The sequence below is a fragment of the Spermophilus citellus genome (assembly GCF_964194105.1).
Source record: "Spermophilus citellus genome assembly, chromosome: 3".
NCBI lineage: Eukaryota > Metazoa > Chordata > Mammalia > Rodentia > Sciuridae > Spermophilus > Spermophilus citellus.
In genome coordinates, this window is record NC_138184.1 from 141,995,544 (window position 1) to 142,012,549 (window position 17,006).

Consider the following 17,006-nt stretch of genomic DNA (forward strand, 5'->3'; position numbering starts at 1 on the left):
ACATTTTTAGAACCCAAACAATCAGCTCAAAAGGTAGAGCTTAATGCAGTATTACAAGCTTTTGTGATGTTTAAAGATTCTGTATTTAAGTTATTTTCCGATAGTCAGTATATAGTTAATGCTATAGTATCCCTTGAAGATGCTGGTACGATTTCCCCTTCCTCTACTGTTTTCTCTTTGCTTTCCACTATACAAAGTCTAATCTGGGACAGAAAAGATCCGTTCTTTATAGGATACATCAGGGAACAGACAGGATTGCCTGGAGCCCTTAGTTTGGGCAATGATTTAGCAGATAAAACTACACATGACATACATATTTTCTCTACACTAGAAGAAGCTACAAATTTTCATAAAAGGTTCCATGTCAATGCTAATACTTTACAAAAGCGTTTTAAAATAACTAAGGAACAAGCTAGACAAATAATAAAATAATGTCAAAATTGTGTGACCTTTTTACCACAAGTTAATCTTGGAGTCAATCCTAGAGGACTGATACCTACCCATATTTGGTAGATGGGCGTCACACACTTGCCAGAATTTGGAAAATTAAAATATTTGCATGTTACAGTTGATACTTCTTCCGGATTTTTGATGGGCTCCCTTCATGTCAGAGAAAAAACTAAAGATGTTATAGCTCATTGCTTACAAAATTTTGCCACTGTGGGCGTTCGAAAACAGTTAAAAACAGATAATGTCCCTGATTATACTTCTACCTCTTTTAAACAATTTTGCTCATCATTTGGCATTACTCATATAACAGGAATCCCATACAATCCACAGGGACAAGGCATAGTTGAAAGAGTTCATCAAACTATTAAAATGTACTTATTAAAGCAAAAAGAAGGAATTGGGAAGGGGTATATATTCCCCAAAGATAAACTTAAAATAACCCTTTTTACTCTAAACTTTTTAAATTTGGATTCATCAGGGCTTAGTGCTGTAGAAAGGCATATGTGTCCAAAAAAATGTACATAAGCCCAAGGTACTTTGGAAGGATATTCTAACAGGACAATGGAAAGGTCCTGACCCAGTAATTGTCTGGAGTCGGGGGTCTGTTTGTGTTTCCATAGGGAGAACAGCAGCCGATTTGGATTCCAGAGAGATTAACTAAAGTGATTTCTACAGACCAAAAAGAAGATGATTTGGCTCAAATCCATAACAACTGATATCCAAAACTCTAGTTTGGCTATTCTTACATTTGGGACAGAACCAGGATACTTTTTTCAATATCTATTTTTTTATTACCCTTTCCCACATCATGAAGTTCTATTTTGTTTTTTAAGCTCATACAGACCTAGGTTAATGTTTTGCTGATCAGTTCTATTTTTTGACTATAGAGTTTTTAAACATTGCAATGAAGATTTCACCTGTAAAAAGTTATAAGGCGTTTACTATTACTATTATGTTATTATGTGCACATTTGTGTTTTATGTTGTATGTTTGTATGTACGTATGTCCATATATCATATATGATGAGTGCTCATGAAAAAATGGATCCAAATATTTTTTTTTTATTCATGTGATTTAAATGGTTTAATTTAAATTGGGTAAATAGCTGTTGAGGATTGTTTTAATATGTGAACAAAAAAGGAGGTTAAGAGATCTGTTTATTTACTTTCACCTTTCCTTTTCATTATATTTAATAATTCTGTTCAAGGTAATGTAAATTGTTAAGAAAATTGTTTTCTTTTAGTACCTTCTGGAATGTTACATAATTTAGCCATTATTGCCAGAATTCCTATCTTCATCCCAGTGCCGGTGAAGACAAAGATAAAACCAATCTACAGCTTCTGCAATAGCCATCACTGAACTGCTTGCAGAACTTGCCTGGACTATGTATTACTTGTATGCATTGTGAACTATCTGTTGGTGCAGCAACTTGTGGTAGTGTTGGGGTATTTTTGCTGATGGTGTCATCGGTGGTACAATTTTTACAAAAGGAGCCGTCAATTGGCTTGGTGTATCTTCCTCCCTTCTGCTTGTCATGGTTGTTCAGCTAAAATTTGGGGGCCAACAGAGGTGAGGCAAAGAACCTCACCCCCCCGCTGGTACAAAGACCTATCCACAGGTGTGGGTGTATGCTGGACCAGTAGTCAATGACGGGTAAGATCCAATTGCAATGGTACCAATCTAAGACAGGAGGCTGACGCCTTGAGGTCAGCTCATCCGATAACGGGTAAGGACCATATGTACTATCGGACAACCTAAGGCAGGCACGGTCCCTAAGCCACGTTTGTTGTTTAAACAGAGAGGGAGAGATGTTGAGAGCCATAGCCGAAGGGGCCCCAGCAAACTTCCAGCTGCCAGCTGATGATTGGCTCACAGCGGCCACAGCAAACTTCTAGCTGCCAACTGATTGGCTCCTCTGCGGTGATGCTCATTGGGCTGTTTCCCTGCCCTTTCAAACCACGTAGCTGCTCATTGGGGGACTTTTTTTGGCTCTGCCCACATGACCCAGCCAATCAGCCTCAAGAGTAGGAGGAGTGGGGGAGGTTGAGAGGCTTGTGGGAAGCTGGTAGTGGCAGTTGGGCTCTGAAGGTTTTTCCTGAGGAGCTGTGTGGTTTGGTGTGTGTGTTCTAAAAATAAAGTTCGTTTCTTTTGACAAGTGGCTCCTGAATTGTGCCCAGCCAGACTGCGGCACACCACTGCTATTTAACATAGTCCTTGAAACACTGGCCAGAACAATGAGATAGACAAAAGAAATTAAAGAGATATGGATAGGTAAAGAAGAACCCAAATTAGCACTATTTGCCGACAATATGATTCTATACCTATACCCAAAAAATTCCACCAGAAAACTTCTAGAACTAGTAAATGAATTCAGCAAAGTAGCAGGATACAAAATCAATATCCATAAATAAAAGGCATTTCTGTATATCAGTGACAAACTTCAGAAGGAAAATGAGGAAAACTACCCCATTTACAATAGCATAAAAAAAAAAAACAACTTGGGAATCAACAAAAGAAGTTAAAGACCTCTACAATGAAAACTACAGAATGCTAAAGAAAGAAATTAAAGAAGACCTTAGAAGATGGAAAGATCTCCCTTGTTCTGGATAGGAAGAATTAATATTATCAAAATGACCATACTATCAAAAGCACTATACAGATTTAATGCAATCCTAATCAAAATCCTAATGACATCCCTCATAGAAACAGAAAAAGCAGTCATGAAATTCATCTGGCAAAAAAGAGACCCAAAATAGCTAAAGCAATCCTTAGCAAGAAGAGTGAAGCAGGTAGCATTGCTATATCAGACCTTAAACTATACTACTGAGTGACAGTAACAAAAACAGCATGGTATTAGCACCAAAATAGACTTGTAGACCAATGGTACAGAATAGAGGACACAGAGAATAACTCACATAAATACCATTATCTTATATTGACAAAAGTGCCAAAAACGTACATTGGAGAAAAGATTGTTTCTTTTGCTGAGAATAAACTATCAGTGAGGTGAAGAAAGAGCCTACTGACTGGGAACAAATTCTTACCTCATACACATCAGACAGAGCACTAATCTCTAGGATATATAAAGAACTCAAAAATCTTAACACCAAAAAAACAAATAACCCAATCAATAAATGGGCCAAAGAACTGAACAGACACTTCTCAGAAATTATATACAATCAATCAACAAATATATAAAAAAGTTCAATCTCTCTAACAATTAGAGAAATGGAAATTAAAACCACTCTAAGATTTCATCTCACTCCAGTCAGAATGGCAGCTATTAAGAATACAAACAACAATAAGCGTTGGCGAGGCTGTGGGGGAAAAGGCACACTCAGACATTGCTGGTGGGACTGAAAATTGGTGTAGCTAATATGGAAAGCAGTATGGAGAATGTTTGGAAAACTGAGAATGGAACCACCATTTGATCCAGCTATCCCATTCCTTGGTCTATACCCAAAGGATTTAAAAATAGCATACTACAGGGACACAGCCACATCAATGTATATAGCAGCACAATTCATAATAGCTAAACTGTGGAACTGACCTAGATGCCCTTCAATAGACGAATGGATAAAGAAAATATGGCATATATACACAATGGAATATTATTCAGCATTAAGAGAAAAATATGATATATATACACAATGGAATATTATTCAGCATTAAGAGAAAAATATGGTATATATACACAATGGAATATTATTCAGCATTAAGAGAATAAAATCATGGCATTTTCAGGTAAATGGATGGAGCTGGAGAATACAGTGTTAAGTGAAATTTAGCCAGTCCCATAAAACCAAAATGCTGAATGATTTCTCTGATTTAAGGATGCTGATTCATAATATGCTGCATGGAGGGGGAGGAATGGGAAGATTAAATGAATTCTAGATAGGGCAAAAGGGGGAAAGGGGAAGGAGGGGAAAGGAGGGGGCATAGGGGAAGGAAAGAGGGTGGAATGCAATGGTCATCATTACCCAAAGTTCATGTATGTGACTCTACTTTGTGTACAACCAGAGATATGAAAAATAGTGCTCTATATGTGTAATACGAATTGTAATACATTCTGTTGTCATATGTAACAAATTGAAATTTTTAAAAAATTTTAAAAACAAGAGATGATCAATGAAAATAAATGAAGAAATGTCAACTCATAGAACCGAACCCTTCCTTAAAAGGCAAGGTTCACACATGCTCAGGCAATAACTCCTTCTTTAAAATTCTGCTTGGTGATTGTTAAGGGAGTTTTTGCTTGTTTGCTGTTTTGTGGCACTGAAGATTGATCCCAGAATCCTACACATGCTAATACGCAAGAGTTCTACCAGGAAAAGTTATACCCCGGCCCGTTTTTTAACTTCAATTGTAAAAGACATGCCAATTTAAGAAAACATACTGAACTCAGAACAATTAAAATGTGTGTTTGGGTAAGAAATCTTTAAGCCAATAAAATGTCCTATATAAGAGGCAGAAAGCAAGCTTATAACTTCCAATAATAATCTTAACTGCCTAGAAGGCTGGATTGTAACTACAAAAGGAAGAAATATAGTTTTTTGTGTAAAAGTGCATATGAGAATCCAGATCATCAGAAGGCTATACATGTGCACTGGAATTACAATACTGCCTGAATCATATTTACAATAGTTGGGGAGCTTGATAAGATAAAGTCTTTCACAGATGGCGTAGAAAATGGGGTCCCATTTCTTTACTTTCACAGCAGAACAAGTTTCCTTTCAATTTCAACCTACTTTCTGATGATTTTAAATAGCTCTGCTATAATTCACTATTTAAGTTTGTAATTTAACTCTCGGAGACAAAACTTTTTTTTCAAGTTGCACCTCCTCCAGGTGGTACATGGCACATGTATACAAATAAAACAAAAATTTCTTAAATATAACCTTACTGCATTTAATCACAGATTTCTAAAGTAAAAACTGAACTTATGATGATATAAAATATACCATGATCTATGAAGTTTGAAGATCAATAAAATCAGGACTAAGAATCTGCTAATATTTAATTCATTTTTTGGTTTGTTTTGAATTATTTTTGAAGATGGTGAACAAGGAAATCAAGACTCAATCAATACTCACAATATTTATATCAGTCACTGAGTATAAAAGAAATTACTAGGTCCATAAACAAAACAATGAAACACATGAAAGACGGAGAAAAGTAAATAAAAATAGGCAGTATCTGACTTGATATAAGGGCAATCTAATGTTGATGTTCACTGAGGCATTTACACATTTTTTCCATCCTACCAAAATACCACTTCTAGTAAGTAACGTTACCCAATCGTTCAGGATCCTTTCCTGCCACAATTGCCCTGGGCCTCCTACCTGAAGCTCTGCTGAGCCAGCTTCCTAAGCCCTGACAATTTCCACTTAGCTACCCAATTTTCTTCTTTGGGTACTAGGATCTGGGTGTTCACAAACATACTATGAATTCTTCTTCTTTTTTTTTTTTTTTAGTTGTAGAGAACACATACATTTATTTATTTATTTTTTATTTTTGTATGGTGTTGGGGATCAAACCCAGTGCCTCACATGTACTAGGCAAGCGCTCTACCACTGAGCCTCAACCTGGCCCGACATACTATACATTTTAAATAAGAAAGTTGTTGTGGGCTAATCTGAAAATCAAAATAATATTTAAATAATCAATTTAAATTTAATTGATTTTAATTATCAATTTAAAGTGAGAATGCATTTTTAAAACTCCAAATTACCAACTCTTTCTATTCAGAAATTTGTCTATAAACAAATCCAGATTGAAACCAGCCCAACTACTCTCCTTATTGTGAATGTTTATAGACATTTAAATTAATACCCAATTCACAAATAAATTTCAAAATGTCAGGTCAGGCTACTTCAGTAAAGGCTATAGAAAGATATAAGTTAATACCATTATGCTGAAAAAATTTCTTTTTTGAGAATTAATATAATTTAGAGGTCCAATCAATCTGACTGGGAATCAACATTTAGGAATTCAAATATGAAACTTTAAGCTTAGAGTCCAGGTGACTAAAAAGATTCAGCTTCAGAGATTCTTTGACTCACCTTGCTCTAAATTTCATAATACTAGATACCTTGCTTAGACATTAAAGAGGCTAGTTTTCATACAGATTCAGCACTGCTATAAATGGCAGTCTAGGGGATCTGCCCTTAAAACAAAGTTTCCCCATAGTACAGAGGCATTTTACTAATCTGCCACCTTAAAAGCTTCTTTTCTCTTCCATTACTCATACAAAGCCATCATCCAAGGGTTAGTTTTAAAACTTCAAAAACTACATATAAATTTTACGGAACAAGCAAATGTTTATATAGTTTAATATTAATAAAAATTTTTAAAGATTCAAGCCTCACTACATTAAGAATGGCTGAAACTTCATTAATTTTTCTCATGTTGTTTAGTAATTTTAGATTTTGGAAAACTACTAAATACTTAAAACTTTAACCTTTGGTTTACAGTATCCCCAAGCAGAAAGTTATATATGGGTTCTTTGAGACACCAATCTAGCAGAAAATTTAATGACTTGAACATAGAAAATTTGAAAATTAAAAAACTGTTAAATACCAACACCTAAGAAGACTGTATTCTAGATTTACAGAAAGAAAGTGTGCAAATACTTTATTGTACTTTTTCGATTCAAGGCTTAAACTTTAAGTATGTTTATTGATTGACTACCATGCTGAGTATTGAACCCCAAGCTGACCTCAGGCATACTAGGTAAATGCTCTACCATTAAGCTACACCCTCAACCCAGACACTTGTAGTAAACTTAATTATGGAGTGTAATGAAAGGATAATGGGGCAAGTATTGGAAACTGTTGAGAGCCACAGCCGAAAGCGGCCACAGCAAACTTCTAGCTGCCAACTGATTGGCTCCTCTGCAGTGATGCTCATTGGGCTGTTTTCCTGCCCTTTCAGACCACGTAGCTGCTCATTGGGGGACTTTTTTTTGGCTCTGCCCACCTGACCCAGCCAATCAGCCTCAAGAACAGGAGGAGTGGGAGAGGTTGAGGCTTGTGGGAAGCTGGTGGTGGCAGTTGGGCTCTGAAGGTTTTTCCTGAGGAGCTATTTTGTTTGGCGTCAGTGGTTCTAAAAATAAAGTTCGTTTCTTTTGACAAGTGGCTCCTAAATTGTGCCCAGCCAGACTGCGGCAGGAAACAAGCCCATTTTTAGCCTCAAACTATGAGTATGAGTATTTTTTTCTTAAGAAACAGAATTTTAACTAATTATGCAAAATAGCCAATTCAATTTCATAATGTAAGAAGGTTAGGATATTACCAATAGGAACATTTACTACAGAAAATAACTGTAAAAGCCATTTTCATTGGCAAATGAATGGGAAAGAATATTCTACTGTTACCACTATAATAGTGTGGCTGGAACACTAACTTTGAGGTATGGCAGGTACCGATTCCTAAACAGTCTGCAAACACCAATCCAAAGTAATATGTTCATTTCAATGTTAAATTCTACCTTTCCCAAGATTTCAGTTACCTCAGAAATCTCCTGATTAGCAAACTGCTTGTACACTTACTATGTTTTTCATGTAATACCTTTAAATAACCAATAAATTTTAGCTCAGAGAAATCAATGACTATTAAACTATAAGCTCCACCCCTAATTTATTCATTGTTATAGTCCTACTTCCTAACACATACCTTATACATAATAGATGCTCAAAAGATACTTGTAGCATCCAGTCCAGCTTTCAACTGGCTTCACTGTTGATTAATATTCTATTGACTTATTTGAAACCAAATTTTAATCTTAAATTTTTCTTCTGAATTTTTTGGTTTATCAAATTTTGAGGGGAAGAACTTTCACTTTTCTCTTAGTCAATTTATTATGAAAAAACTACTTGATTTTTTCCCCAACGTTTATTCCAAAGTATGCCAAGACTATACGTAAGATCTCTCCTAGATACTAAATAAATAGCTAGGGATTTTGGTCCAGAAAGAATAGCACCAGACCTAACTAAAGTGCCAGCTACCCTCAGGACTTGCAGAATAGAAATGTTTTGGGGACAAAGACAGAAACAGATGTAAATGCATGGCATAAGTGGAGTTCATCTCTATTTCATTCCTTTTTTTCTTCCATTTAGCCATCTATTTACTATACTTACAAACTTTTATTCTGTATTCCTAAATATGTATCCTTTGTTTATCATATACTCTAAATAATAAGAAAAAAGCTGCAATTTCATCCATGCATGCTTACTTTAGAAAACGGTCATTTCGAACACTACTTATTACCTAGGCTTGACCTGAAATATTTTATTTCAGTGTAGAAGTTCCCAAAAGAATTTTCTGGAGTAAGGAAACTAAGGGAGTCTTTGAGATTCTTTTTAGTTTTAGAAGGTAAAAAACGATTTTTATATTAACACTAAACCATCATTTGCCTTTTTCATCCCATTGTCTCTGTAACAATGGAAGTATCCAGAAGACACTTGAAGTGCCATATCACAACAAACTGAATGCAGAAAAGATATTGAGAATTCTTTGTCATCAAGCCAGACATCACAGTTTTCAAAAATGTAAGATGTAAATGTCACTCTAGTCATTAAGTATTTTTTGTCTTAGAAAATTTACCTTTTTTCACTTAAAAATTTTGTCAACATAATTACATTTAATGCTTGAATTAAGTAAGAAAATGTTAATTCTGTTAATTCCTAATATGCCAAACATTGACAGATATAACCTAGTAAACAAAAGCTCTCTAAAATTCTCAGTAATTTTTTGAGAGTGAGAAGGGTCCCTAAGAACAGCGCTTCAGAATGACTAATGGTCTAGCAGAGGGCACAAGGGCCTTCCTACCATCTAAATTTTACTGAAAACACGAAATTTATAAAATGTAAGGTAATTCTATTTAAAATTATTAAGACAGTGGACTTACCATTATAGGTTATTCTTGGCTTTGTTAAACACATCACAAGGTGCAAATCCATTTCATCAGAGGGTACAAATTTTGAGCATACAGGGCACTTAAATCCTAAAAAATAAAAGAAACCCAAGTCACTTGACTATTCTTAATAATCCAACTATGATTTTTAAAAAGCATCTCAAACTTCAATATCACACAATAATGCATTATAGTACTTGTGTACAATTTAGTGAGAAAAGTTTGTGACCATATTTAAATTAGTTTATTACAATCATCCTATCATTAAAAAAAAGAAAGGTTCAAATGAGAATTCTCACTCTTCCTAATGTTCTGGTCCAGTAATTCTCATGTTTCTAATTTCTTGCATTAATCTATCGACACACATAATTTCATTTTATAGTAGCTTTCTAATACGACCATCTTAGTGAAAATTACCTTTCCCAACCTGAAAAAGTACAGAGTCACAAGATTTTACAGTCTCACAGGACCTTAGAAACTACTCAATAATTTTAGAACTTATAAGGAAGAATGTGAAGGCCTTCAGAACAGCAAAAACAGCCTACAATCTAAGACTCCTCTCATTGACATCTACATTAGTAGTTGCTATGGTTTGGTTAGAATATAAGTAAGTCCCCCAAGATTTCCTGTGTTGGAAGTTTCATCCTCATGTGGTAAAGAGGGGATGGGACCCTAAAAAAGTGGGGCCTTGTGGGAGGTCTTTAGATCACTGGTGGCATGCCCTCAGAAGGGATTAAAGTAGTTCTAATGGAATTCTAGGGTTATAAAAGTCTGAGCCTAACCTCTTACTGGCTCTCTAGCTTCCTCCTGTCTGATGATGTGATCCCTCCTGCCACTGTGAGGCCTTCACCAGAGCCACACTAATACCAGCCAGTACCATGCCCTTGACCTCCACAACCGTGGGCTAAAGAAACCTCTTTTCTAAAGTTACCAGACCCATATTTATAAAAATATGTCAAAATATACTCATGTACATCTAAAAATAACAAATAACATGAAGAATAAATAAAGTTACTCAGCCTTGGGTATTTCATTATAATAACAAAAAAAAAAACAGTAAAATTGGTCTTTTCACCATACTATTACTAAAGTCATAACACAAGTAACAACAGCATCAAGCCAGGACACATTTTTGTTGTCAATTTTGACAAATTAAATATTAGTTCGTCTCCCACAATTATTAGTTTGAACTACTAAATATTTGCCTGAAGTACTCCATTAAAAATAAACCTACTAAAGGAGAGAATCGGTCATTAGTCAGTTTTATTCTACTACCTTACTTACCAAAGAAAACTGTCTCATCCCCTGATTCCTTACTGCTTAGGCAGTCATCATGTTTCCCTACTGTCTCACTATTCTCCTGACACTCTCCACCCCAATACTGTGAAACACTTGAGCAGAGCTGGAATATAATCCCAATTTGTAGTTTGGCTAGGGACAAATGAGGAGTGAAACAAAGAGAGTTCCAAGAAAAACTGATTGAACCAGCCTAAGAAACAGTGAAAGACTATAATAGTCAATAGTAAAAAGCAGTAGCAGAAAAGTCAGTAGGCAAGAGAGTGGGGTGTCTTATTGACTTGTGTGTAATATAAGGGAAAAGAAACTATAGGCAAGCATGGAAAAGGGTCCACATGGGAGATCCTGGAGCAAACACACAGAGGGAAGAAGGAGCAGCACTATTAGAGACAACTAATATAATCAGTAGTGAAAGGGACATTCTGCAGCTCTCTAGGTTCAGGGACCATCTTCTTTCTATGGTGACGTGATAATGGCAACCAAATGAGTTAGACCACAATCATAATCTCATACAGAACTTTAGAAGGATTTGAGAAAAGGTTTTAGCATAGCTTCTCATCCAAGTATTCAATTTCAAAAATGAAATATATGATTTTGAACATTTTAAAAATCATATTAAGGGCTGAGGTTGTGGCTCAGTGGCAGAGTGCTTGCTTCACAAGTGTGAGGCACTAGGTTTGATCCTCAGTACCACATTAAAAAATAAATAAAAATAAAGATATTGTGTCCATATATAAAAATATTTTTAAAACCCCATATTAATTGCATTTGAAAAGAAATGTGTTACTTCAACTTCCTGAAAACCACCATAATGAAAAGTGGGGGAGGAGGATTCATTTAAAAAAAATCAAACTACAAAAAATTAGTAATTGCCTACCACAGACTACATACAATGAAATAGATACAATGAAATTTGATCAACTTTGGAGAAGACAAAGAGGCCCTCAAAGCAGCAACTAAATTTCAAAGACCAACAATCTTTTTTCCTTGGAAATTTAAAAACTTGCTGCTTTTGAGGTTAAACAGGGTATAAAACAGGGACAAAGGTGAACTATGTTAGAACTACTGATCAGAATTATATGAGTAATGGCACACAAACCCTAAATCATTAAATAAATGTACATTATAAAAAGCTTCACTGAGATCATCCAGCAACCCTACGGAGGAAAAACAGTATGTACAAAAAAACTACTGGAATTTACAATGTGAATTTAAACATGTGTGTCTCTCCTCTCCCCAAAACACACTAAAATGACAAGAAATAAAATTCTAGAAAAAGAACTTAAGGAAAGCAGCAAAACAGAAAATTAAAAAAAAAAAACATGAACAAATAAATAGGACTGAGAAAATGGATATCCTGAATGCTGAAAAAAGTAAGTAAATTCTCACTACAAAATTCTCAAAGGAGTCAGGAATCCATAGCTCCATAACTCTTCAAATGGTGATACAAACAGATCCTTAGGGCTGGGGCTGTAGTTCAGTGGTAAAGTGCTTGTTTACCACGCCTGGTGAGGTGAGGCACTGGGTTTGATGCTCAGCATCACATAAAAATAAATAAAGGTACTGTGTCTATCTACAAGTAAAAAAACAAACAAACAAACAAACAAACACCCACAGATCTTCAGGCTCCCAATCCATGACATCCAGGCAAGCAACTACCATTCTCTTACCAGAATAAGAGAACAGAGGTTTATTGTGGAAAAATGAACCAACAAAGATATATAACTGAGGATACCACGCATGGCAATGGGCAGGAAGAAAATATAGCTCAATTGGTAGAGTGCTTGCCTTGCATGCACAAGGCCCTGAATTCAATCCCTAGCAAAACACACACACACACACACACACACACACACACACACACAATCTGCCCACTGAAAAAAGTCCGTCTCTATGTCTACCCATTAATATGATAGATTCTTAAAGTCAAATGAAACAAAGATTCTTGCCTATTGTAAGCCTTAGTCTTGCATATAAAACTTCCAATTAACTTTTTAAGGTCTTTCTCTATAGCACCATGTAATAAAGAGGAAAAGATTAATCATGGTGAAATTAATCAAAACCAAATTCAAATGACAAATGACAAAAATATTTGTAATATATATCAAAAACAAAAAGAGGCCAGGTGTGGTGGCACAGGCCTGTAATCCCAGCACCTTGAGAGGCTGAGTCAGGATCATGATGAGTTCAAAGATAGTCTCAGCAAAAGCAAGATGCTAATAAGCAACTTAGTGAGACCCTGTCGCTAAATAAAATACAAAATAGGGCTAGGGATGTGGCTCAGTGCCCCTTACTAATAAGTTCAATATCTAGTACATATATTCAGACACACCAAAACACTTAAAATTGAAGAAAATAAAAATCAAAACTGTTAGAAAAATGGACAAAAGTTCTAAAAAGATATTTCACCAAAAATATATGCAAATGACAGTTAAATGAAAAACTACACAGCACTTGATTAAAGAACAAAAAACAATTTCAAGTTCTTTGCATTTCTTTATTCTCATGTTAGTGACTTTAGGAGAGAGGAGAGAGAAACACAGATGTTTAACTCACTGTATTTAACTAGAAATCCAGGTGGTTCTCTGTAGACACAAGACAGCTTTCTAGACTTGGGCTCTACTTTACAGAGATACCATTTCTCATTAGATTAGTGAAAACTCAAGTTTGATAACACACCATTGATATGGCTATGAGTAAATAAGCATATGCTGCTGGCAGGATTGTAAAATTGTACAATGTCTACAGAAAGGTAATTGGGCAATATCATTCAAAATTGTTTTTTCGTCTGATCTAGTTCTAAGAACCCACCAAGAAAGTAGAACCCCAACATTAAAAAAAAAAGTAATTTACTGTGACACTATTTGAAATAGTACAATTTAATTGATCACACATGAGATTTGGTGAATCTGGTATTTCCAAACAAGGAAATGTGTGAACAAGAAATAAAGATCTCTATGAACTGAAATTAAGTGATATCGAGGATATATTAAGTAACATACTATGTTAGCAACTGTGTAAGAAAGGGTAAATAAGAATTCATATGTGTGTGTGTGTGTGTGTACATCTGCAAGAAAAACAAAGCATATACTTCAAAATAGGATTTAAATGCAAGTAAGTTATCGATAGGTGGTGAGAATGGCAAGACATAGGTAAGAAGATACTCTGAATATACCTTTCAATAAAGCTTTTGATTTTTGAACAATATTAATGATTTGAAATTAAATATAAAAACAAATCACCAATAATTGAGGGAAAAATCCATATCCTAAATTACAAAACAACAAATGATATCAAATAGACTGCAAGGAAAAACACGCTTTATCAACTAAAAAGGGCCCAACAGTAATGACAACCCAGTATCAATAAGCAGCCCCAGCATCTAGCCCTAGGTTTCTGTATCATCATTCCTCCACAAAAAAGAACCTGAGTTCCTTGGGGAAATGGTAGTTTTAGGTCCAGGACAGGGAAATTACAGTATCTTGTTGTGCCAGTTTAAAAAGGTTCCTTCTTGGCCAAATTTGGGTGATTTGAGAATCAAAATAATGCACGGATTTTAATATATTAAGTTTTAAAAGAATGTAAAAGTACATATGGATAATTAGACATTCTGAAAATACTAACCCAATAATCTCTTAAACTACTAAGGTACTATTACAACAGAAAAAATGACTTGTAATCACTTAAATAAATGTTCAACAAAAGGGAAAGTTGACATGATGTGCTCTCTGATGTAATGCACTGAGGATGTAATATACCCATGTATATTCTTGCCAAATATAATCTGAACATAATTGTAAATAAATTTGGAAAAACCTTTAACACACAAAAGAGGCAATAAAACAGACACAAAAACTATAATAAAAGTCTATGCATGTAGCAGTAGAAAATTTCAATAGTGCCAACTACTGGTCCCAAATATTATAAGATTTCTATTTATTGGGGGCTTTTGTTTCTATTTATTTGATTGCTACTATTTACTTGCTTTGGTTTCCATACGTTAAAGAAGTTTTCCGATTTCCTTAATTATCCCAATAATTAAAGATATACTGCATCCAAGAAACAAGAACAGGAAGCTATAAAATAATAAAAGAACCAAAAGAAAGCACTTGAAAATTAGAAATTCTATCAAAATTAAAGATTTATGTAGAAAGGTAAAAGAACTACTTGAGGTAATAATGTCAAATGTTAATAAATAACATCTACTATGTAGCAGGAAATCATTTAAATACTTTGAACAAACTATTTAATTTACCTTTACATCCTCTGAACTAGGTACAAGCATTTTACAGATGGATAAGTAACCAATCATTTATCTAGAAAATTGTCACAACAGAATTCAAGCAGACTTTCTAGCTTCAGAGCCCAAGTCCTTAACTATTACTCTACACAGCATTTCTAACTCCTAAGAAGCAGAACCAGAAGTCAAAGACCGTAGATAATAAAAATCAGAAGGTCAATCCAGGTGGTCTAACATCTAACCAAAAAATGGAGAAATTGAGAAAAGAAGAAACTATAAAGACATAATGTAACATTTTTCTAGACTAAAGTTCATAAGTATGTAGACTCAAAGAATGTAAAAGAAAGAAATGAAAATAAAAAGCCATAAAATGTAAAGTTACATTACTATGAAAAAACAAAGCATTAGGGATTTTAAAAAATCTATTAAACATTTTCAAAAGATCAAAGCAAAATATCTAAAATAGTGTCCAAGACCTTTTTAAATTTTTGTCTTTAATGATATCACTACTTTTGGGGAGTTTAGGTGAAACTATTCTTTAATCAAAATGGCACTGGTCTTTTCAACGTTAACACAATGTCACAGAAAGACAAGTGAAACAATAACTTCAAAAATTAAAAGGAAACATTTCATTTGGATTATGTACCTAAACTATTACTTACTCACACTTGATACATACATTTTTTTCCAGACAGATCTTTAATGATACTTTCAAGAGACTTCTAGAACACGTACTCCATTAAAACAAGAGAGCAAATAGATCCCTCACAGGAGAGAGGTGAAGGGAAGTCCTTAGGTGCTAAATATGTGGCAGATCTAGAAGTAATTAGTCCAGGTTGGAAGAGGAAAAGTGAAGAGAAGGAGGGAAAAAGGAAACCTCAGGAATTATTCACAGAATAACATTTAATCATTACTGGAGACACACTAGGCAAGGGGAGCCTTTCAGAACTCTCAGAAGGAAAAATAAATGGGAACTGCGAAATTTATATCCTCAAAGACTTAGGACACGACGAGATGAATCAAAACAACAAAAAATCAGAAATGTGGGAGTGGGTTGGTACAGGGGATTCAACCCAGGGGTACTCTACCACTGAGTTACATATTCAGCCCTTTTTTACTCTGTTTCCCAGGCTTCCTTCAAACCTGTGACCTCCTGCCTTAGCCTCCCAACCTGCTGGGATGATAAGTGTGTGTACCATCATGCCTGATCTAAAGGACTCTTGATTGGCACCCAGATCCTGCTAAGGTGCCGCTTTTCTCTAGGAATCTTTCTCTAATGCTCCACTCTAAAACAAGATTTAATCATTGTCTCCCTTTGTGTTTCTTCCATGCTTGACAATATTTAATACTGCAACACAGTACTATACTAGTAATACAGAATTCCTCAGGTATGGTGGTCGCCATTTCCTATCTCTAACAATGGAATTAAAGAATTATAAGCAAAAGACTCTCTTGATTAAGCTGCTCACTTAAAGAGAATATAGGTCTAAGTAGAAAGAAATCAAAAGTGATGTAACTCAGCTCTTATAACTAACTGCTCAGCCTTCAAGATTTCTGCCACAGCATCCTGGCTCAAAGAGCATCTTACGTTATTTCACATGTACACACATCTTTTCTTACGCTAAGCTTTTCAGATTACCTCCTATTATTATCCAACTACAAATCTGGTAAAACCATTTAATCCTTTTCCTCCAAAAAAACACATCACCCATTAAACCTTTTTTGCCTCTGCTCTTGATTGTTAATAAAAATAAGAAAAATAGGTATACTGACAATCTATTCTCACTCAAGCCCAGATCATGACTCACCATCTTAGTGAAATCTTTAAGAGAACTCAAAACGAGAATGTCCTTCTCTGACCTACTATATTTCTTTTATTAGTAATTCTCATTTGATGTCATGAATATTTCTTCTATGTAGATCCTAACAAGTCTGAGAATACCTGTGAGACAGACATTCTTCTAAATACTTAATTCACCTTGCCCATCAGACTAGACCTATATAAATCAACAGTGAATAAATATCTAAATGGATGCAAAAACAAATTATATAGTTGTCCTGAGTTCTACAGAGGCAAGAGTGGTACAATTAAAGCAGATTACGGAAT

The 17,006-nt window shown here is 34.9% G+C and overlaps 1 protein-coding gene across 3 annotated transcripts in view; it reads right to left on the reverse strand.

The window, feature by feature from the left end:
* ZNRF2 (zinc and ring finger 2) overlaps nt 1-17,006 on the reverse strand; it is a 90,419-nt gene that overhangs the window by 33,824 nt on the left and 39,589 nt on the right. For all 3 annotated transcript variants that reach the window (XR_014021217.1, XM_081287582.1, XM_081287581.1), the window contains exon 2: nt 9,358-9,453. Coding sequence is in view for 2 of the 3 variants with exons in the window: in XM_081287582.1 (XP_081143708.1) it covers nt 9,358-9,453 (96 nt within the window). In the remaining variant the exon portion in view is untranslated. The remainder of the gene's footprint in view (nt 1-9,357; nt 9,454-17,006) is intronic.